General features: G+C 30.9%; 3 protein-coding genes and 1 pseudogene across 4 annotated transcripts in view; 3 read left to right on the top strand and 1 right to left on the bottom strand.

Moving 5' to 3' along the window:
• The window catches only part of LOC125833846 (dihydroflavonol 4-reductase-like), a 35,108-nt pseudogene extending 28,046 nt beyond the window's left edge, over positions 1-7,062 (top strand).
• Positions 7,063-9,151: 2,089 nt separating this feature from the next.
• On the top strand, positions 9,152-13,182 carry LOC125834017 (tubby-like F-box protein 5). 2 transcript variants are annotated; one of them, XM_049513194.1, is made up of 5 exons: positions 9,152-9,522; positions 10,931-11,310; positions 11,414-11,501; positions 12,167-12,296; positions 12,423-13,182. In XM_049513194.1, exons 2-5 carry the CDS (start codon positions 10,960-10,962, stop codon positions 13,057-13,059), a joined length of 1,206 nt encoding a protein of 401 aa, XP_049369151.1. In that variant the 5' UTR covers positions 9,152-9,522; positions 10,931-10,959; the 3' UTR covers positions 13,060-13,182. The 2 variants fall into 2 exon arrangements, with proteins under 2 accessions (XP_049369151.1, XP_049369152.1); XM_049513195.1 differs by lacking the exon at positions 9,152-9,522 and adding an exon at positions 9,853-9,972.
• A 1,799-nt stretch (positions 13,183-14,981) lies between these two features.
• LOC125834028 (protein LIKE COV 3-like) lies at positions 14,982-17,583 on the top strand. The gene is made up of 6 exons (XM_049513206.1): positions 14,982-15,128; positions 15,747-15,799; positions 16,066-16,175; positions 16,771-16,938; positions 17,039-17,263; positions 17,477-17,583. Exons 1-6 carry the CDS (start codon positions 14,982-14,984, stop codon positions 17,581-17,583), a joined length of 810 nt encoding a protein of 269 aa, XP_049369163.1.
• LOC125834031 (uncharacterized) overlaps positions 15,098-23,346 on the bottom strand; it is a 509,901-nt gene continuing 501,652 nt past the window's right edge. Inside the window, exon 4 of the mRNA XM_049513210.1 lies at positions 15,098-15,108. The gene's annotated coding sequence lies outside the window, so the exon portion shown is untranslated. The remainder of the gene's footprint in view (positions 15,109-23,346) is intronic.

Raw genomic sequence — 23,346 nt, 5'->3', positions numbered from 1 at the left:
ATATGCAATAAGGTATACCTCTACATTGTAATACGAAGAGGAGTACTCATAAATGCGTCTCCCATAGTCATCACCATATTGGCATCGAAGCGCTGTCATAGCATGTGGACAAGGTATTTTGTCAATGTCAAAGACTTTACAAGTACAAGATTTGGCTAGCAAATCAACTGTTGCAACTTCATCTTGACCGGTGACAATATACTTGTAGTTGGCAGTTTAATGGACCAATAGCTTGTTCCCCAAATTAATATTTTTTGCAATGTCTTTTTCTATCGAAGGGACGAAGATGGTTGGTGCATTAATGAATTTCATACGTCTCTCATGAAATTTTTCTGCAAATCGCCTGTTTATTGCATCAAATAGAGCAGTAATGGGATATTCTCTTTCATCAAGAAACATTGAGTTAACCGACTCAACAATATTTGTCGTCATAATATTGTACCTGTAACATATAAGTGTCCAATAATATATTATAAGTATGTGTTTATAACTGTTGTACAGTTTTTATAACAATTGTTGCATATTTCTCAGCAGGTGCTGAAATAAGTGCAGCAGTTACTATAAAAAAATTGCAGCAGTAGCTATAAAAAATTGCAGTAGTTATACCAACTATCAATAATAACTATAATAAATTTTACCTATTTCAGGGAAAGAATGCCCTGCTCCATCGGTGAAATCCAACGCGTTCAAGATGTGTGACAGCCTGTGGAACCAAATCTCTTATCCGATTAAAATGATCATTGAACACATCAATATTATATGCTTTTGCCGCCTTATAAAAGTGGTAGACAACACTCGCATTGTGAAAATTATTTCGAATATTTTCTCCTAAGTGCCTCATGCAACAACCATAATGAGCTAAAGGAAATACAATTGAAACCATTTTTCTAATACTTTGATGTCTATCAGAGATTATGCACAATTCAGGAGTATCAAGTACAAAACTTTTCAATTGCTCGAAAAAGTATCGGTAGGAAGCATCACATTTAGAGTCTACTACGCAAAATGCCACCGGAAAAATATGATTCTCCGCATCCTGTGCAACAGTAGACAACAACACACCACCATATTTACTTCTCAAAAATGTCCCATCAACAACTATGACTTTTCTCATTTGTGCGAAACCAAGAATCCAAGCTCCATATGCCACAAAAAAGTACTTGAACCTGCCATTTTCATCAATCTTCAACGTCGTTTTACTTCCCGGATTAGATGTCCTAAGCATATGACTATACGCATCAATCACTCCATATCCATGTTCATGTGTCCCTCTTACCAAAGACTTTGCAATCTCGCTACCCATCCAAACTTTCCAATAACTAACCTTGCATCCCAATTCAATACGGATAGAGTTTTTTAAATCTTTTGTAGATGGACCTTTACCTTCGGGATATCTATCTTTGAAGTATGCTCCAATGACTTTTGTTGTGGCATGTGGATTATGACTCGTAAGATGTTCCGAGCCACATGTATGCATCTTTTCATACTTTTTAATATAAAATCTATCAGAATTTTCAACTTTCACCGCTCTTAGCCACCACTTGCACTCAAGATGCTCACATTTGACACAATACACTGAACACGAATTAATTACCTTCTTCAATCTAAAATCTTTTTTGACACAAGCAATTTTCAATGCAATATCTAATTCTTGTTTATTCTTAAACGACATATCTTTGCAAAAACCTGTTCCATCATCTTGAGCATGACAGCATTAAGTTAATTAATTATCAGCTAAAGCAAAAATTAATTAAGTGTACAAAGAGGATGAACTTTTAGAAATAAGTAAATTTATGAGTTCATAGTACTTGCCTATCATCAACTTCACCAATAATGGGCAATCTATTCCGAACTTCAGAAGAAAGAATATGTTGACCTTCACGCTCTTCATTCGGAATATTCATATTCATTCTACCACATTCATCGTTCAACACTTGTTGGTCATCACATAAATTATGATTCTCCACCAATTTTTCAACCATGTAGATCCTTAAAACACCTCTAGGCTCATCTTCCAAATAAGTACTTAAACTAAGTTGATCATTTATCTTAAAAGGAGCCGTCTTATGCTTCTCACCACAACTATGCAGGTAAGTGATGACAATATCTTCCAACTCACAATTTAATTTACAACAAGTAATGATTTTATTCGGAAAATCATCATATGCAATATCTCGATGCACAATCATCGCAATTGTCGCGGCCAATTCTTTACTCTTCCCACGCCAAATATAACGATTGTTGGACTCGACCCATTCACCATTACAATCAACTGGTACTACTATTCTATCTCCCATTAATGATGTTGAAGATACCTGAAAATATTGTAACTTAGAACTAAAAAATTGATCATAAAAAAAATTATATTAAAATATCACAATTGTTGTAAGTTATTAGCAGCTGCTGAAATAGATATAGCAGTTGCAACAATTTATTCAACAACAACATTCAGCAATTGTTGTAAATTACTGAAATAGTCATATTAGTTGCTGAAAATTATGATACATCAGTGGCAAGAACAATAATACAAAAATCAAATTTTTAAATGAATAATACACACAAACAATACTATTTACTTGTTAAAATGATTAAAAATCATCAGTTAAGAAGTAATTTCTAAAGCTTAGACCTTTTCAAATCACATGTTAAATTAAAATTTGAAATTCTCCCTTCTCAAATTCTTCAAATAAGAAATCTACAATAACCTGCAACACCAATAGAAGAAGAAGAAGAAGAAGTTGGGATGTTGGGAGAGAACAAAAAAAAAACTGATTTGGGGTTTTCCTATTTTAGAAATTAGGGTTTTACTTAAATGTGGGTGAAAGTGTAAAAACAAAAACTTGAAGACTTATTTAATTATTTTTAAAAATTGATTAAAAATTTGTCACCTACACTTAATAATGAAGAAGAAGAAGAAGAGCGGGATGTTGGGAGAGAACAAAAAAAAAACTGATTTGGGGTTTTCCTATTTTAGAAATTAGGGTTTTACTTAAATGTGGGTGAAAGTGTAAAAACAAAAACTTGAGGACTTATTTAATTATTTTTAAAAATTGATTAAAAATTTGTCACCTACACTTAATAATTAAAACTAGAGTCACTCTTTTTACATTTCAACACTTTTTTGTCACCTATAATTCATTCTCCCGGGTTAGCTGGGTTGGGGGACAATTTTTCTTTTTCTTCTTTTAGTTGATTAACATTTTGAATTATTAATGGTTGAAATTGTTTTTTATTTCTTAAAATTGAAAATTCATTTTTTATGATTAGATTGGACCCCCCTATGCCACATGTGATAGTTTTATTTGTGACTTTTTTAAGACACAACGTGTGAATCACACGCACATTATCTTTAAAGTTAGTTTCCATTTTGTATTCAATAGATATATATTTATTAATATTAAAGTGTCTAATAGGTACTAGTCCTAGTTAAGGTGTCTAAATGAATAATGCGGATAACTTTAAGTGGTCGTAGATGACTTAAGCCTAAGTTAATTAATTTCCTGCAGATGTATTTTGCTGCTAAAATACTGGCGGAAAAGGCAGGATGGGAAGCAACAAATAAAAAATCAAAGAATAATATAGATTTCATTATCATTATACCAACACTAGTCGTTGGTCCCTTCATCACCCCAACATTCCCGCCAAGCTTCATTACTGCACTTTCGATAATTACCGGTACGATTTAAGTTATATATATTAATCGTAATGTAACAATTTTTTTGCCCTATTCATATATTTAATTTGTTATCTTTAACTATTAACACAAAGATTCTTTAAGTATTGGTAAAATTAAACGGGACAGATTACAAATTAACAAAAGGGCAAGTTACATACACATTTATAAGTTGGTTGATTAAAAATATTAGACTTACTGGCTATTATTTTGATGAGCGACTATATACAGGGAATGAAGCACACTACTCAATTATAAAACAAGGTAAATATGTGCATTTGGATGATCTTTGTGAGGCTCACATATTCTTATATGAGCATCCAAAGGCACAAGGAAGATACATTTGCTCTTCTCATCATGCTACCATACATGTTGCTAACATGATCAGACAGAAATGGCCAAACTACTATGTTCCTTCTGAGTAAGATCCTCTCACTTTTATAGACTGATATATAGTATAAATTATTTTTTTATTGAAATAATGATATACGCTTGTTGATGTGTTCGACACTTGGACTGACTCTTTTTCATAAATGAAGCACATGATTTTTTCCCCTCATAATGGATAGTGGTTAGACTCTAATCCATAACTTTATCATCTCATGTACATATTAAAGTGTGTAACAATCTCACTTAGAATAACCTCAAAAATGTATAAGGCATATTACCTGTTTAACAAGATAAGATTCATTGATATTATTGAAGTGTATAGTATGACCATCTCATTAATTTAAAATTTTAAGCTTTCATTAAATTTGATGTTCATTTATTCAATATGGTATTAGACGATCCAAAAAATACTGGGATTGAGTCTCACCACCATCCATAATAATAATAAAAATCTCTACATGCTTGGCTCATTACAAAAATCGTGCCTAAGTGCACGTCATGGGCGTAAATTGAGGCACTAAGTAAAAAAATGTACTCTTTCTAACAAGTACTTTTAGATGAGATGCTTCTTAATTACTTCAATAGATATTATAAAAATTCTTTATATTATAAATGTACTAAGCTCAATCCTATATATGTAAACAGGGGCGGACCTACAGTGGTTCAAGTGGGTTCATATGAACCCACTTCATTGAAAAATAACACTGTATATATATATGTATATTTAATCAGTTTTTAAAATTTTATATGTATATATTAAATTTTGAACCCACTAACACAAGTCTGAAGCTTAGCTGAGTGGTTGAGGGGGTTCAATTTTCCCAGCCAACCCGGGATCGAATCCCTATAGCCACATTTTAGTTTTAATTCGTTTTTTTTTATATATAAACTTTCACACACGTTTTGTCCTCTATATAGGTGTAACTTTTGTCCTTTTAGTTATTTAGAAACTATAAAAAGTAGAACAACTTTTTACTTTTACATTTAAAAGTCCAATAGTCAACAACTTTTGTCCTTTTTGTTTTTAGTTTTTTTTTTTTTAAAAAAAAAAAACTCAACAAAAAAGGCACTAATCCCTATTATTCTCAATAAATAAAAAAAAACTAAAAACAAAAAAGGCACTAATCCCTATTATTCTCAATTCTAAAAACTCTTTTATCTTCTTCTTTGTTGAAATCTTCTTGAACCTCTCTTACTTTTCCCCCCAAAATTTTGAGTACTATATTTTTTTGTTGAAGGAAAAAAACTCTCCTCGTCTCTCAAATCTCGCACAAGTATGTTTTTTGCTCTTGATTCTAGTCTTTATATATACATATATGATTATTGTGGTTATTTTTTATTTCTTCAACTAAAAAATCCCTTATCATTCTAAAATCAACAAAAAATTACAAATAGTATTAGGTATATTTCTATGTATTCGATTCTGAAATTAAGGTTATAATTATTTTGTTTAATATTTTGTTTTTATTTGTTAAATGTTGAATGAGGAGAAATCATTCATAATATTCTTTTATCTTCTTAGTTTATATTGAAGCCTAGTTTTTCATCCATCTTGTTATTTACCGTCTCATTCATAAGTCAATGTAATTTTTTTTCGAATGTATTAACATTGTTTAGTATAGTTAGATATGTATGATGTTAGCCTCATAAAAGGGCATTGTCTAAATTGTAGTCTTTTGTTTTATTGATCTAACTTGAGGAGAATGCTTTCGACATAGTAATGTCAAGTTAATAAGATGCTATGGCAATTTATTAAAGTTAAGCAATGCAAATTGCAAGATCATTTAATTGAAATTCCATTTATTTAACAATGCTTTGTTTAGTTACTTTCTAATTAGAATTTTAATTTGGTAATAAAAGTTGAATATCAAATGAAGAGATTTTTCTTTCCTATATCCTCCAAGTTGCCACAATCAAGTTCATCTGCTCAAAATGCTCCTCGGGTGGAAGAAAACTTGAACCAATTAGAAGAAACTCATCATTCCGCTAAAAGATTGAAACAAGGGGTAGATTGCCACAATGATCGTTTTAATGAGGTTAGAACAGATTTGCTTATTGGAGTTGCTTGCTTAAATCCTGTTGACTCATTTTCTAGTTTTGACATCAAGAACATATTGAGAATGACTGAATTATATCCTGATGATTTTGGTGAAAATGTAATGGTTACTCTTAGGAATCAGCTAGAGACTTATATAGTTGATGTCCGTGATGTTGATAAAAGGTTCTCCAACTTAAAATGGCTTGGTGATCTTTCTGAAATGCTAGTTAAGGTAAAGAAGCATTTAAATTATCCTCTTGTGTTTCGCCTTATAAAATTTGCGTTGCTCCTGCCGGTTGCTACTGCTACAGTTGAAAGAGCTTTCTCGGCAATGAAGTTGATCAAGAGTGAATTGCGAAATCGAATGGATGGTGATTTTCTGAGTAGTTGTATGGTGCCTTATGTAGAGAAAAGAATATTTAATACTATTTCTGATGAGAGTATTATGAATAGGTTTCAAGAAATGAAAACTCGTAGAATAGAATTGTAATGATATATTTTAATTAATCAAAATTTGTTTTGTTTGCATTTTTGCTTATTTATTTTTTATGTCTTGAACCCACTTCGTGAAAATCCTGGGTCCGCCACTGTATGTAAACATGTCATGGGAACTTAGTTGAAATCTTTATACAAATACCTAGTCAGATCAATATTATTTATTTTTTGTAATCAATATATATATATATATTAGATTTTTTGTTTTAAGTAATTGGGTAAGTGATTATTTAGATTAAATTTTCAACTTAAATATTTTTGGATAATTGACAGGTTTAAGGGGATTGACAAGGAGTTGGACGTGGCTAGTTTTTCATCAAAGAAACTGATAGATATGGGGTTTAAATTCAAGTACAATTTGGAGGACATGTATAGAGGGGCCATTGAGACTTGCAAACTAAAGGGATTTCTTCCTAATTCTACCCAAAATCCAGCTGATAAAGGAAATATAAATGAGAATTCATAATTCAATAACTAAAAGTTACATGTATAAAAAAGTAGAGGATAAAAAAATTAAGCTACCTACAAATTTATTGTGTATGTTTGGGACCATAAATACATTTAGCCTTTAAATATCCCCTAAGCATTTTGTTCGTTAAAGCTTTTCTTTGGTCACTCAATACCTTATATAAGTTCCTTTTTCTCTCCCTATAGATTCATTATTGGTGATAGACCCACCCCTCCCATCCTTTTCACCACTATCCTTAATTTCAGAAACTTTCATAGTATGACAGACGAATATTACTCCCTCTGTCCCTATTTAATTGTTCACTTTAGAAATGATACACAGATTAAGGCAACAATGATTAGCACAGTGAAATTATAATTTTATCATTATAGTACAATTTACAATTCCAAAATAAATTAACTCAAGATAACTAATCAATGTTGGGAAGTTCATAAGTTTATTTACTTTATTTATGACTACTTTATTTAAATAAGGGTATAATAGGAAAAAAATTGTTGTCCTTTCTTGATTTGTCAAAATGGACAACTAAATAGGGACAACTAAAAGAGGAAATATGGACAACTAAATAGGGACGGAGGGAGTATCATTTTAATACTTTTTATAATATTAGCAGCTTAGATACTTCCTCTGTCTCTAATTACTTGTCCACTTTTTCTTTTATTGTTGTCCCTAATTACTTGTCCATTTTGACAAATCAAGAAATGACAAAATAATTTTACCTATTATACCCTCAATTAATTACATTAAAAAATGTACAATTTCTTGAAAATCTTAAATTTTAATCCATCTACTTCATAATTAGTAGGAGTAAACGATAAATTCACTATGTCAATAATTGTTTTCTTAATATGTGTGTCAATTCAAAAGTGGACAAGTAATTAGGGACATAGGGAGTATCTTTTACTCCATCTGTCCCATTTTATATGTCACTTTTTTACTTTGCACTTGCATTAAGAAATTATGTAACTTTACCCTTCTACCCTTATTTAATATTTTTTTAAGTCAACTTTATTAATAAATGACAAGATTAATTAACTATTCTATCAAGGGTATAATAGGCAAAATATAGTAATTTATGCATAAATTTTATAAAATGACAAGTATTGTGGTCCAGCTATTTATAAAAAAGGATACATATAAAATGGGACGGAGGGAGTATTAGTTATCGAATAAAATTATGTTAAACCTAAATACATGTCATCATTCGACCATGTTAAATTGTTTTAATACTAATCATTATTGTCATCTTTTTGAAATATCATAATCTAATTAATTATCATTGTGCCTTTTCCAGCGTATTTTCCATTTTCATTCCCATATTTGAAATTTCTTTATTGCTTAAACAAATTGACCCACCACCCACGCGGGAAGAAATAAAAAATAATAATACAAAGATGAATAAATAAATAAATAAATAAAATAACATCCTTTATTAGGACCCACTAACTAACAAGATTGACCATTGCCATCCATGATGCTAGGAAAAGTCATGCCTAATATATATTTTTATTATTATCACTTTAATTTATACGACATTTTTTCTACTCTAAAAATATTTAACATTATTTTGCATTCATATAAATATTATGTGTTTTTTTAAAACAATTTTAATTTGTTAAAGTATTCACAGTTAAACCTTGATACTATGTTTCCCCTCTTTTTAACCATTGTTTAAATATTCTCTTCCGTCATTAACTAATACAATTATGTTTTATTAAGTTTAATCTAATTTATATATATTATATTAGAGATAAGTGAAGAAATATCATTGTAATAGTAATTAAAAATTAGTTAGATAGATAAGCATCTCATGAAAATTAATTTTTAAAAATAATCTGAATGTCAAAAGAGCTGTATAAAAGTAATTTTACTACTTTCATAAAAGAAATGTATATTACAGAAATTAAAATGAAAGAAGTAATAGCATCAATGGAAAAAAAGTTTAAAATATTTTTAAATCATGTGAAATTGAATAAAAATAATCTCTATTAATAGCAATATTTTCGAATAAATATTTTTGAGTGCATCAACATCCACATTAAATTTTCCTAAATATTAATAATAAATTAAATTAAAGAAAATAATAGTGAGGGAGTTCCTACTCCCAAGGTCCAAAATCTAGTAAGCTTTGCGTAAACGTGAAGGGAAAAAACATTTGGTGGAAAGACAACTAATTAAAAAAATAAAAATTGGTTGAAGGAACTTGCAATACATTGAAAATCTGATTTTTTTTTTCTCTCTCTTCAACTTGGTGGTGGCGGCGGCGAAGGATACGGCGGAGTTGGTGGTGCTACTGGTGGTTGCCGGTTATGTAGCAACTCTTTATAAAGGGAAAAATCTAATGTTTACCCACCAGATTTTCTCCGGAGAAGATGGCCGGAGCTAGCTGTGTTGATCTGATCTGATTCTACCGATTTTTTGAAGCAAATATTGTATTTGTTCATACCCAATTTGCAGGTTTATTTCTTCTCTTTCATCTATTTTTGACCCATTTTTTAGTTTTTATTTTTGGGTTTTTCCTGTTTTCTCTATGATTTTTTTCCTAAAGATTTAGAAGTTCCCATTTCTAGCAAACATTAATGTTTAGCTTTGTTTTCTTCACACCCACCCTTAATTTATTCTAATTTTGAACCAATCTATTTTGGGGTTTTCTTGTTTTCCAGATTTAGAAATTCTTATTTTTTTTCCCCGTCAATTTTCTTTTCATATCAAAATCCGAGCTCTATCTTTCTATTCCTTTTTTTGGTCTTAATTTACCTTTTTCTGAAACGGGTATGTTAATTGCGGGTGTATTTTTGTTGCTCAATTTTGGAGCTGACAATTGATTTCTAATAAAGTTATGTTTTTTAAAAATAAATTCTTGAGCTGTGCTAGAAATTGTGCAAATATCAATAGGTCTTTATGAAGGTGGGTATTCTAAGTTGTGGATGTATTATTGTTGCTTAAATTTTGAAATGGGAATAGTGGATTCCTAATAAAGTTTTCATTTTGCAAATATCTATGTTTAGTTTCATCTTTAATGTAATGATTTGGACTCAAATAGCGCGAAATGGTTGCAGAGGATTCATATAGCCGGCCTTGACTTTGTTTGGAATTAAGGCGTAATGGATGATGGCGTGACACAATATAACACATCTCTAGCTTACGAGGGCATGACTCTAAATAGGAAGATTTGGAGGTCGAGTATTAGGATAGGAAGGTAATAGGTAGCCGAGCATTGTAGTATTAGTTAGTATATGTGTACTATCTTATTCTCCTAATCTTCACTAACATTTGTGTTGGGACCGCACGTACCACCACCCTAGCTCCACATTAGTATGATATTGTCCGCTTTGGGTCAAGCCCTCACGGATTTGTTTTTGGGCACATCCCAAAAGGCCTCATACTAATGGAGTTGGGTGAGCACTTATATATTGGTACATTTCTTCTTCTCCATCCAATGTGGGATAGGTTTGTTACCCAACAATCTGTTGTTTTGTTTGTTTGTTTATCTTGCTATTTTGCTGCCGATTTATTTTTCTTTCTGTCATGCCTTGATTACAATATTTTGAGCCGAGGTCTATCGGAAACAACCTCTCTACCCCACAGAGATAGGGGTAAGGTTTGTGTATATCCTAGCCTCCCTAGACCTACTTTGTGGGATTACAGTGGATATGTTGTTGTTTGCTATTGATGATTGCTTGACACAGACTAAACTATGTAGTGTTAGAGCTGCTTGTTAAAAACAGTGTATGTAGTCACCAAAAATGGAAAATTCTTGAAAGTTCTTTTTCATAGACAGAAATTTGATCTTTGAACTATGGCTCTTCGTATTTACTTTCAAATGTCTTTTAATTCTTCTAAATTCCTTGCCATCTCATTGTAGGAAAGGTCTTGTTGATGTGATCAATAGAGATGTCATTCAAGAGCATTGTCCGCGAGCTGAAGGAAATGAAAAATGGGATAGGGAGTATATCAAGGAGAAGAGAAGTAGAAGGAAGGCATTGGCGAAACAGAACTCGGTCACATATAGCTCCTGATGTGGTTCCTTTTGATTCCAATCAACAAGGGCAATGGGCAAATATACCACCAGAACTGCTTTTGGATATTATCCACAGGGTTGAAGAGAGTGAGACATCATTTCCTGCTCGGACAGCGGTAGTCTATTGTGCATCTGTTTGCAAGTCGTGGAGGGAAGTTACGAAAGAGATTGTCAAAACTCCTGAAGAATGTGGTAGGCTTACATTCCCTATTTCACTAAAACAGGTATTCTCCTTTATCTGTTTGATTATTATCTTATACTTCGTTATCACCAATAAAGAAGAAAAAACTGAGAGACCATTGTTTTTTCCTTTGTGCTTTGGACCAGCCGGGTCCCCGTGAATCCCCAATTCATTGCTTTATCAAACGGGACAGAGCTAATTCAGTTTTCCGCCTCTACTTTGGTTTGACTCCATGTAAGTCACACTTTGCTGCTGAGCTTGCTCTTTTTCTTCTCGATACTTGAATTGTTTCATATAAAATTGTTGTGCACCTTGGAATCAGCTTTAAGATGTATATTACATATTTGATCATGGGTGAAGTTCATTTTCTAAATTTATACGGTTGTTCTTTTCATTGTTTGACACTTCAATTATAGAATGGAGATGATTTTACACAATTTTGTTTCGTTTGGTATCAACTTCAAGATCTACCTTGTTTGTTTGGTCGGATGCCGCACCCATGTCAAATTCTCCAAAAAACACACTACTTTTGGAGAATTTGACATGCACCTGCATCAGAGCAACATAGCTTCAAGTTATATATACTGGACCACACCAGAACTGCAAAACTTTGTATTGCTTCTTAGTGTTGTGGTTTAGAAGGGGAGTCTTGGCGATGTTGGCGTAACTGGTGAAGTTTCTTCCATGTGATCAGGAGGTCACTAGTTCGAGCTGTGGAAACAGTCTCTTGCAAAAACGCAGGGTAAGACTGCGTATAATAGACCATTGTGGTTCGGCCCTTCACCGGACCTCACACATAGCGATAGCTTAGTGCACCGGGCTGCCCCTTTTTCTTAAGGTGTTGTAGTTTAATTTTTTGTCACTGAAAAGTACAAATCTGATTTGCTACCTCATGACAGCTGAGGATGTGAGTGATAAACTATTGCTGGCTGCCAAAAGGATCAGAAGGGCAACAAGCACAGACTTCGTAATTTCATTGGTTTCAGATGATTTTTCTCGAGCTAGCAGTACATATGTCGGCAAACTGAGGCAAGTTCCCGCGAACTACTTATTTTTCTATAGCTAAACCATCATCAATGTCCTTCGTGATGTCAAAAAATGGAAAGGTTCTATTACCTTACATTCTGTTTCAATAACTTTATAAACTTTGATCAGATCCAACTTTCTTGGAACCAAGTTCACTATATATGATAGCCAACCTCCAAGTGATGCAGCGATTCAACATCGTGGTAGACTTAGTCGACGATTCAGTGCTAAGCAAGTATCCCCAACAGTATCTGCATGCAACTACAGTATAGCCACCGTTTCCTATGAACTCAATGTTCTCCGTACAAGGGGACCTCGGAGAATGCATTGTGCCATGCATTCCATCCCTTTCTCCTCTATCCAAGAGGGAGGCAGTGCTCCAACGCCTACATCATTCCCACAATCTTTCGATGAGAGGCCTTCAAAAGCAAAAGAGCCAGCTGTAAATATCAGCTCATCGGTGTCAGTGCCCTCTCGAGAGCCACTTGTGCTTAAAAACAAGGCCCCTCGATGGCATGAACAATTGCAGTGCTGGTGCCTAAATTTCAAAGGCCGCGTTACTGTGGCATCCGTGAAAAACTTTCAACTAGCGGCAGCAGTTGATCCATCTCACAATATACCCGCTGCAGTACAAGAAACAACAATTTTGCAATTTGGGAAAATTGGAAAAGATATCTTCACCATGGATTACTGCTACCCGCTCTCCGCCTTCCAAGCTTTTGCAATCTGCTTGAGCAGCTTCGACACGAAACCAGCGTGTGAATGATTTCGTGCTCAGATTGTAAATCATGATGTTATGAATTAATGTTTAGTCGAAGTTCTAAATGCAAGGCAATATTTATCAATGAGAATATCAGTATGTAACTAATATTAACTGCTGCTAAGATAGAAGCATCTGTTTTATAAGTTCTATGATTCAATACTAAATATCTATTTAGATGGGAAATGATCTAAATTCAGGTCAAACCACTCAACATCGATTGGGTTGACCCAGGAAGTGATCCGAATAAACCACAGAATAGAAGTTGACCATAAGGACATAAATTTTTTTCTAAATGATAGATGCACTATTCTGTTGTATAAATCACCCTAGAGAAAGTCAAAAGCTATACGATGATAAATTAAAAATACTGAAAAGAGACAAAGTTAAATAGTGCGGCAATACATATAAACGGTAAGAATTTTTTCAATATGACTTCTCCATTAGAAAAATATCAGATACATAAAACTCTCTTAATATATAGATTTAAACAAAATAACAACTCCGCCCCCCAAAAAACCCATACGCTTATTGCGTGAAAATTTCATACTATTTCACTACTAGACTGTAAGTCTTGATGATTATTGAGCGTCTCCATTATATCATCGATTCGAGCATATGGCAATGGCGATTCGCGAACACTCGAACGACACATGGGACATGTATTATTTTCCTTTAACCAAGGCCTAACACAAGCATAATGAAACCTATGGCAACAAACAGGAAGAATCAAAACCATCTCCCCATGTTTAATTTCTTCTATACAAATAGAACAATCACTATTTTTTCCTTTAATTGCTGGAGTCGTTATTGCTTCCTCTGAAATATCGATCACTACTTCAATAATTGTTTCTCCTTTTGTTGTCACTACTTCTGGCACCAATTCCTCAACATTATGCAAACGTTGTTGTTGTGTTACTCTATAACACAACAACATTTTCGTCCATTTGTAGAAAAATATCAAAAGAAAAAATATGAGTATTGCAATCAGTACGTAATTATTAGTAGTCTTTGAGGAAAACAACATTTTTTTTTGTGTGTGTTGGTGATGACTTGAAGGTTATAGATCAATGAGTTTATTAAAGGCAATCACATGTTTAGATGTATTTATAATAATATAAGTTGTGTGATTTAGAATCCATATAGGAATCAGTGATTAATTATGGAAACCTTATAGGAGTATAATTAACCTATTATGGAAATAATCCATGTCCTAATTAATTAAATCCTAAATCATTTCGGAATAAACTACCTATTATTTTCTTTTGATTTAAGTAATTACTAAATTAGGTATACGTGAAGAATCCGAAAATTTGATCAAGACCGCCATTATTACCAATCACCGGGTTTTTTTAATTACTAATTATTAATCCCTTCATTCCAAAATAAATAAATTTTTAGGAGTGTGACGTACTTTTTAAGATCATTAGTTAATGATATTAATTACTAAAAGATAATTTATCAACATTACCCTTTTGTTTTTTTTCCCAAACTTCTATTAAAACTAGACAGCATATTCCATTAAAAGAGAAGGACAATTTTGGAAAAAAATTAATTAACATATTTTTGGACTTCAAAATTTTCATTTATTTTGGAACATAAAAAAAGTTGGGAAAAATATTTTTCTAGTCCCTTTATTACACGTAAAAAATCTAAAAATATCATTTCATATATTCAAATGGTGTGTTGACAAAAAATCTCATTTCTTCGGAAAAAAAAATGTCAAAAATTCATTTATTTTGCACATCACATTAAAGTTGAAATTTTTCCAATTTCCCATATGGGATGGAGTATAAGATAATTAGTACTATTTATTTTCTTTATTTTTTCATTAGGAGGAAATATTCAATAACTGCATTTTGCTTATGATCAGCATTTGTATTACCAGTTCTAATTAATTAATTACTGTTCATTAGAGGTGATCAGAGATGGGAAGATCAGATAAGGATAGAGATCTGGAACGTCTGATGCCGGTGGGAACCTTAGCCGTTGATGTAACGAAGATCAACGGCTCCAAATCTTCAGATCAATCTCCCTCGCCTTCTTCGCCTTCCTCTCATCACTCCGCCAAAGAGGTCTTTTCTCTATATGACGGATTTAAGATTGAAATTCTATGGATTCAAATATATTACCTATTGCAATTTTAATAAGCTTTTACGCAAATTTAAATTCTTCATCGAAAGTACCCAGTTTAAATATGTAACTCTAGCTACATCCATCCTATCTATCGCATTATACACGTGGCATGTGGGAAGCTTAGGTTGCATGAGAAATTATAGGGTTCAAAGGTGAATTCAATATTTAAATATTAGTAAAAAAAAGTTGGTTCAATTTTGTGCTCTTTAGCACTAAATTGATTGTATAATTTAGATTATGGATTCAGAATTTAATATGAAATTTTAGTAGTAATTTTTCACATATAGACTTATATTACAAGAACAAAAATTATTTATACCTTATCTAACATGTTAAAATATTGAATTCAGTTGAACCTGTAGTTAAAGCTATCACTATAGAGCTTGAGATTTGGGAAGAATAAAAAAAAGGAGCACTTGAATTAACACATCATGATAAATAGGATTTAACTTATAGACAGTCGTAGTTTAACCTGTTATAATTTTCTTGTTTTACAGGCTACTAATTTCAGTTAAAGTGAGTTCAGCTAATTTTTTGTTTAGTTTTCACCTTTATAGGCATTTGGCAAACATATTCATAGCTGGCTTTCAAAAAAATTTGTGAGCGGATGGTTAGTTTCCTTCTTATCTATATTCTTTTTTAAAATTTTATAATCTGTTGTATTAAACTGTGTTCAAGTAAATAAGACAATAGAAATAAACTGAAAAACAGAAATAGAAATTTTTATTAAGAAAAGTATCTAAGCCCACAGAATTCATAATGTATTTTTAAATTTAATCCCCTTAAGAGATGATTTACTCTATCTTATGATTTTATTTTACTCAAAGAGAAAGAAAACATCTTTGTTATTGATGTGATTCTTACATTGTTTTGCAGTGTCATATTATTTCCCATAGCCATAACTTTCTACCTCACTTGGAAACTCATTAATTTTGTGGATGGCTTCTTTTCTCCAATCTATAATCATCTTGGGATCGATGTATTTGGTCAGTATATTAATTTCCTATTTTTTGATACTTTACTTCATTCAAATTTATGTCACCTAGTTTGATTTAACATGAACTTTTAAGTAAAAATTAGGAAGTCCTTTTGAAATGTGTAGTCTTAATTAATCTTGTCATAATATTTGTGTGGCTATAAAAACTTCACAAGTATAAAATGAGGAGTTTAAAGTTAAATTTCTTTGGAATATAACTTTTTTCCCTGTACTAATAATCATAAGAAAATAACGACACATAGCACCCCAAGGTGTGACCTAGTGGTCAATGAATTAGTGATCAATTAAGAACCATGAGGTCTCTGGTTCAGCTCCTCATTGAGACAACAACACTAGGTGATTTCTTCCCATCTATCCTAATATTGGTAGACTAAATTATCGGATATATGTTGTTGGTGGAAGGTGACAGATATCTCGTTGATTAGTTAATGTGCTACTTGGTGCCTATTGGTGGGAGGTGAGATGACAATTATTTTATGGAACTGCTTGTTTTGAGGAGAGAGAAAGTTATGTTAATAGTTTTGTTTATGTTTTTATGAACAAGTATTTGTGTCACTCATAACTATATCTCTAACAATTCACAGGTCTTGGATTTGTGACATCCTTAATTTTCATATTCTTGGTTGGGGTGTCCATGTCCTCATGGTTAGGTGCTTCTCTTCTTAGTTTAGGAGAATGGATCATCAAAAAAATGCCCCTCATGAGTTATATCTATACTGCCTCCAAACAAATTAGTAGTGCAATTTCACCAGGTAACAAATTACACCTTTTCTATAATTCAAAATTGATTCTCATCATTACAACACACAGTCTTGACCTCCTATCGAGCTACGTTATTATTATTTTTTTCAGATGAGGATTCACATGCCTTTAAAGAAGTGGCAATTATTAGGCATCCACGCCTTGGTGAATACGCGTTTGGTTTCATTACTTCAACCATTATTCTTCGTAAAAGCACAGGTGCCGAGGAACTCTGCTGTGTTTATGTGCCTACTAATCATCTTTACCTTGGAGATGTTTTCCTTATCAATTCTAAGGACATTATGAGGCCCAATCTCTCTGTTAGAGAAGGAATAGGTAAGAGTTTAAACTTCAACTTCCACACGTATATATTTGCGTTTGTTTGAAGTATGGACATACCTTTATGAAAGAAGAAAAAACATATGTTAAATATTAATAATAATAATATTATAGAAAATGACTTCAATCGTACCAAAACAATTATGATTTTCTCTTCTCGCGAGGATGATATAGTTATAAAGTGTCTGATTTTTCGTCTAAATGTTGCAGAAATTGTCATCTCAGGAGGCATGTCTGTACCCCAAATATTGACTATAGTAGATAAGCAATCTATTCTATCTCCTAGAGTTGGAAAATTTGCTGTTCCTAAGGTTTAATGATCATAATTTTTTATCTTCATTATTCATTTCAAATATTGGAATTGGGGAAAATGCACTTTACTGTTAATATTAGGGGAAGACAGAATTTGAAGTTTGTCACTTCGTATTTTTATTTCATTTACGTTATTGGGTTCTAAATCAATAATTTGTACATATTAACTCAATGGATTACGTAAGGCAATACAAGGTTTGAATCAAAGTTACTGTGTTCGCGGATTTGCTACCGAGTGGATAATTCTTGTAGCTCTGCTTTCCTTGACACCCTTGTGAACAATGGTAAATGTGGGAGAAAAAAAATATTTTGTAATACTAACTAGCCTATTGAATGAGTTAGAAATTTAACAACTGGTTAGGATTTTAGTTTGCTAAATCTTGTCCCTTTCTTCAAATTAATATATAATTATATTCCTTTAATAATATTTAACGGTACTGAGTCTGTGACGGGCTTAAACATAGTGTATTGAACAATGATGATTCATATAGTCGGTTTTAATTTATACTTGGATTGACGAAAGTCTGAAAATCAAACCCATCGAACAAACATGTTCTATTCATGACTTCGACTCGACCAATCCTATCTCATCGCGATTGAAATAGTAGAACGTCGTATGAAAGCTAATAATTACGAATTATGATAATGATATATAAATCAGACGAAAAAGAAAATGAAGGGGTCAGTCATTTCACATACATTTTTCTGACCCCAAAAAATTATGAACTTTTTTGGACCATGTTAATTATATGCTTTAATTATACGCTCCTATCTCGAGTGCAACAAGAGCTATATCCTTGGAATATTTGAAATTTGGAAGCTAAGGGATATATATAAATCTTCAAACTTGAAATCATATCTCCCAAGTTGATTTAGATTTGACATGGAAAGGCCCCTTTTGGGCCAAAATTTTCCACTATTTTTTACTTTGTATTTTCTTGACATTCCTTTGGATACTTCCCCACAGGATCCATATGATCATTGGATGGCATAAATCTTTATCCAAAATTAAAGATGTGATATTTCCTCCCAAGTTGATCAATATGCTTGTTTTTCTTTTCTCTTCATATTACTATATAATGAGTGTACACTATCTAATTAATCTTTAAACATCGTCAATAATTTTGTCTTCTCCACATTACTATAGTGAATATACGATACAATATCTAAGTCATTTTTAAATATCATCGTATAATTATGTCTTCTCCATATATATTATTACTACAGTGTAATATACATTATCTTATTGTGGAATTGGCAATCAAGATATAATTGACTGCTCCCCCACCCCACCCACACACAAATTATATTCTCACAAATTGCTGGAACACGGTTTGTGTGTGGACGAAATGTGTAAATACAGAATATTGTGCTGATTGTTGAGGACAAAAAATAATTATATTGAGCTAGTAATTAGATTTGTAGACCCACTCACTAATATCTCATGGAGTTTCATTTGTCACACCACCAATTTAAGTTCTTCAACTTTATAATCTATGTGAAAACAAAATAAAATTGTGGCGATTAGAGTTTAAGCTATATATATCATCAACAAAAATAAATATAATTTTTTGGCTTAGATTTATTTGAATTCATAATTTTTTTATATGAAATTTATATATAAGTAAATATTTTAAGAAATATTATCTATTTAGCTTTGAACTCATAATTTTAATATTAGAGCGAATTCAATACTGAAAATCTTAAAAGTTTGAACTCATTCTGCTTAGATCATTAGTATGATTTTTCTTACACCATATATCAAGGCATCTTGTACTTGTCATTGTAGGTAAGTTGTCTATTTGCAAGATTATAAATCTATTGTTTTAAAAAGACTGGCTTGTAAATATTTTTTAAATAATTTGATAATATTTTTTTTATTATATACTGATAAGTGATAACATATACTATAATTTAAGTTCGACCACACTTTTATTGGCATCTAATATGATGAAAAGATTTCATTTCACATCATTGAATAATTTTTTTTCCAATGAAAACGTATAATAAAAATCACTAATATTGCATCATTTGCATGCCTGAATATTTTTCGATGTTACTTCATTGGTTTTGCCTCTCTTTTTATGGGCCTTTTATTAGTTCTTAAATTAGAAATTGAGTGAATATAGTGCTACCAACACTGCTGGTCTAGTTTTAGGTAGTTTCAACCTAAGTTGTTTTGATTCTTTATTTTTGGTGACGCATCCTGTTGATGGCTGTGGTATGAGATTCGTATAGAACTTGGTCAATTGGAATTTAAATACTTGATCATAATCGACAGAGACATTCGGAAATAATACAATGATTTTTGTAATTAAAAATAAAAGTTAAGGTCAAATTCCTCATGATATTTTATCCTTACAAATTTGAAGATTTAATTTGAGGATCACCCCAAAGTAGGTTCATCTAAAGGAAAACTAAATGCTATCTCGATTTGCTCAGATAAAAAGAAGATAATAAGGATTGGACTTTTTATCCTAAGTTTCCATAGAAAAAGTATTAGTACAAGCTTTATTCAAAATACAAGTGGCTAGCTCTATAGATAAGATCGAATATAGAGTATGTTATCTTGTGTATTGTCAAGGTAGCCTTATAAGGCAATATATAACAAAGTTCATATGATACGTGTGTTTTTAAATTCAATGATGATGTAGCTCAAAAATAAATATGTGAGGTCTATTAAGCCAAAACAGATAATACGTACGTATTATAATGAACTTGGATCATGATCATACAAAGTACAAATCAAATAAGACAAGTAGGTCTTATTTATTTGAGCAACTTTCACATATAGCAATCATAAAAATCATATTTGTATGTTATAGCTATAGTTTGCATAATTGCACTCCATAACAAATTTTCTATTTGCTATGGAGTTTTTGATTTGTATAATTCGCTACAAACATCCAATTTTATACAAATTGTTCAATTTTGTATAAATTCATTTATACATTGTAATTTGTATAATAAGTTATGTATTTGTATAATTATAAGTGTATAAGACGAAAATATATGTATTTGTATTTGTATAAACACTTTTCTCTCGCTTTATACAAACAAAAATGCATTTTATACCGAAATGTATAAAATCGTTAATTGTTTACTGAAAATGACTAATTGTATATCAAATCAGATAGCAAAAGAAGGGGATGTTTGCTGCGAATTACAATTAAAATAAACTATGGTTATAGCATTTAATTTGAATTACTAGTTTGCTATTTCATACAATTTTCCCTATTTTATTTAGTTTGATATATTAGATGTAATAATCATGATATAAATATGGTCTATCTAGTTTTAAATTTTTATTATTTTGAATAATGCATAGCTAATTCTAGTATAATTAATTTAGTATGTAATTGATGTGTTATTTTATACCTAATATAACATGAAATAACAACACATTAATACAAGAATTAAATACCAAAAAACAAAACAATTTATTATATTTTCCCCAAATTCATCATCACCACCCTTTTAATTTTATTAATATTGAAATTAATGTGAATATAGAATATGCTGATTGTGATAGTAGGAGGCAAAAAAGTTTCAAGCCGTAATTAGATATTTTAGACCCACCACTAACATCTTTTCTCGAAGTACTTAATTAAGACACTCGAAGTGAAAAGCAAAACAAAAATGTACGACGATTAGTAGGAAACTAAACTTTATGTGAAGAATAATGATTATTATATCTCCCTTTTCCTTTTTAATTCGAAACAAAAAGAATAAAGTTTCAGATATTCTTGTGTGAAGTCAGAATTTTCATTAAGAATTTAAAAAATCTGAAGAAAATATACTAAGAAGTCAAAGTGATTCAACGTCAATAAATTAAAAAAATAATTTTAGTCTTATACATATACGTAACTACAATTTTTCATATCGAGCAACATCAGATAAATCCCCTCGCACACACTCGGCTACACCTCTACCGATTTCTCTCCACTTTTTTTTTATGGAATCTAGCATCCATGATGTCAATATTTCAATTAACATCATTGAATTCATTGAATCAATCCACGATCGTAAAAACATTAAATTGCTTTCGACTAATGCATGCTTAATTATTTTTAATGTCATTTCATTGCTTTTGCCTTTAATTTTCTTTATTCCTTAATTTGAGTTTGAGTCTATAACTATATTCTCAGATTACTGCTACTTTAGGTTAATTGTCTTCTTTATCGAAAGAATCTAATTCTACTAATGAAAACACCCCTAATATATAGAGTTTTAGTGAGAACAATTTTAATCATATTTTATCACTCTATTAGAAAGTAAAACAAGAAATTGTTTCCACAGCAAATTAATAAAAAAAAATTGTATTGTAAAATATAAATTTTTTTCATTTATTTTTTATCGAATAAGCTCACTAAAAAAACATTTGCGGAAGACAAATTCTCTCTTAAATATTGAAAAACTTTCTTGTTTTTCATGCAAAAATATTAAGTACTTCCTCGGTTCCTATTTATATGTCAGCAATTGAGATTTCACGTCGCTTAAGAAATTAGGTAAGTTTACTATTGTACTCTTATTTAGTGTTCTCTTGAAGTCAACTTTTCAATAAATGAATATAAATTAATTTATTTTGATTAATTAAATTAACTAAACATAAATTGATCATTTTGTTTACTATGTTGGTCAAATTCATACTTTCAAGGTTAATAATTTTCAAGGGTAAAATATGAAGAATAATATTATTTATGTATTGATTTTGTGAAATGACAAGTATTAATGATCATCTATTTTTAATAAAGACGATATATATTTGGAACGGAGGGGTAATATTTTTTCAATAAATTTTTTCATGAAATGCATAAACCTTCTAAAATTATCATTAATTAATACACAATATTCTTCCTTTGTCATGATTCTCTTTTAACTTGCATTAGTGTGCAGAGCATGTTGCCTTTTTTTACTTTAATCACTTCCAAGCCAATCAATTAAACTTTAGAACCCATAAATCAAAGACGGCATGATTATTATAACATCGCTTAATTAAATCATTACTGTGGCCTCAATTATTTATTATTGATATATATATATATATATATATATATATATATATATACACGTTCATTACTTCATTCTGTTCATCTTTATTATTTACGGCTTCTAGAAGGCATACAAAATTAAGATGGTTAATTATTATAAAATTTCTACGGCTTAAGTTAAATCTTCATATTGATTAATCATTTACTTTATACTAATTGTTTAATTTGTCTATTATATGAGCTTCATGTCTGCTCATTAGATTTCGAAAAGTCTTGGGTCATTCATTTTTGGGTGGTATTAATTTTTGTTCAATGTATTTTAAATAAATAATTAAAAATATCTCTGGTATTTTAAAAAAACAAATAATTTTATTCGGTAAATTTTTATATTTGTGTTTTAATGTACAACAAGTTATGTCTTATAATACAGAGTGAGTTATGCCTTGACTTATTGATTCCTACAAAATTTATTTAATTTCAAAAGAGAAAAGACATAAAGTCATCACGAAAATTATCTCGTATTTTTATAAAAATATCTTAACTTTGGAAGTGTCTCGTCACCCCACAAAACTTTTTAATATCTTTGTAAATGAGTCATTTTGACCCATTTCCTCCCCTGGGTTGTGACCACGCACATGAGGCGCGTGATGCAGTGTTTTCACTGTCATTAACCAGTTTAAAATTGTCATGTGTTGCTTTATTTCTTTATTATATTAATTATTTAATTAATTTACATCATCTTCCCCAAATTTAAACTCAAAATAGCCATTGGTAGCC

This window comes from Solanum verrucosum, unplaced genomic scaffold (assembly GCF_900185275.1).
Source record: "Solanum verrucosum unplaced genomic scaffold, falcon-dt-bn FXZP01000108.1, whole genome shotgun sequence".
NCBI lineage: Eukaryota > Viridiplantae > Streptophyta > Magnoliopsida > Solanales > Solanaceae > Solanum > Solanum verrucosum.
Note: the sequence above shows the minus strand (reverse complement) of the source record. Positions and strands in the feature narration are given on the sequence as shown.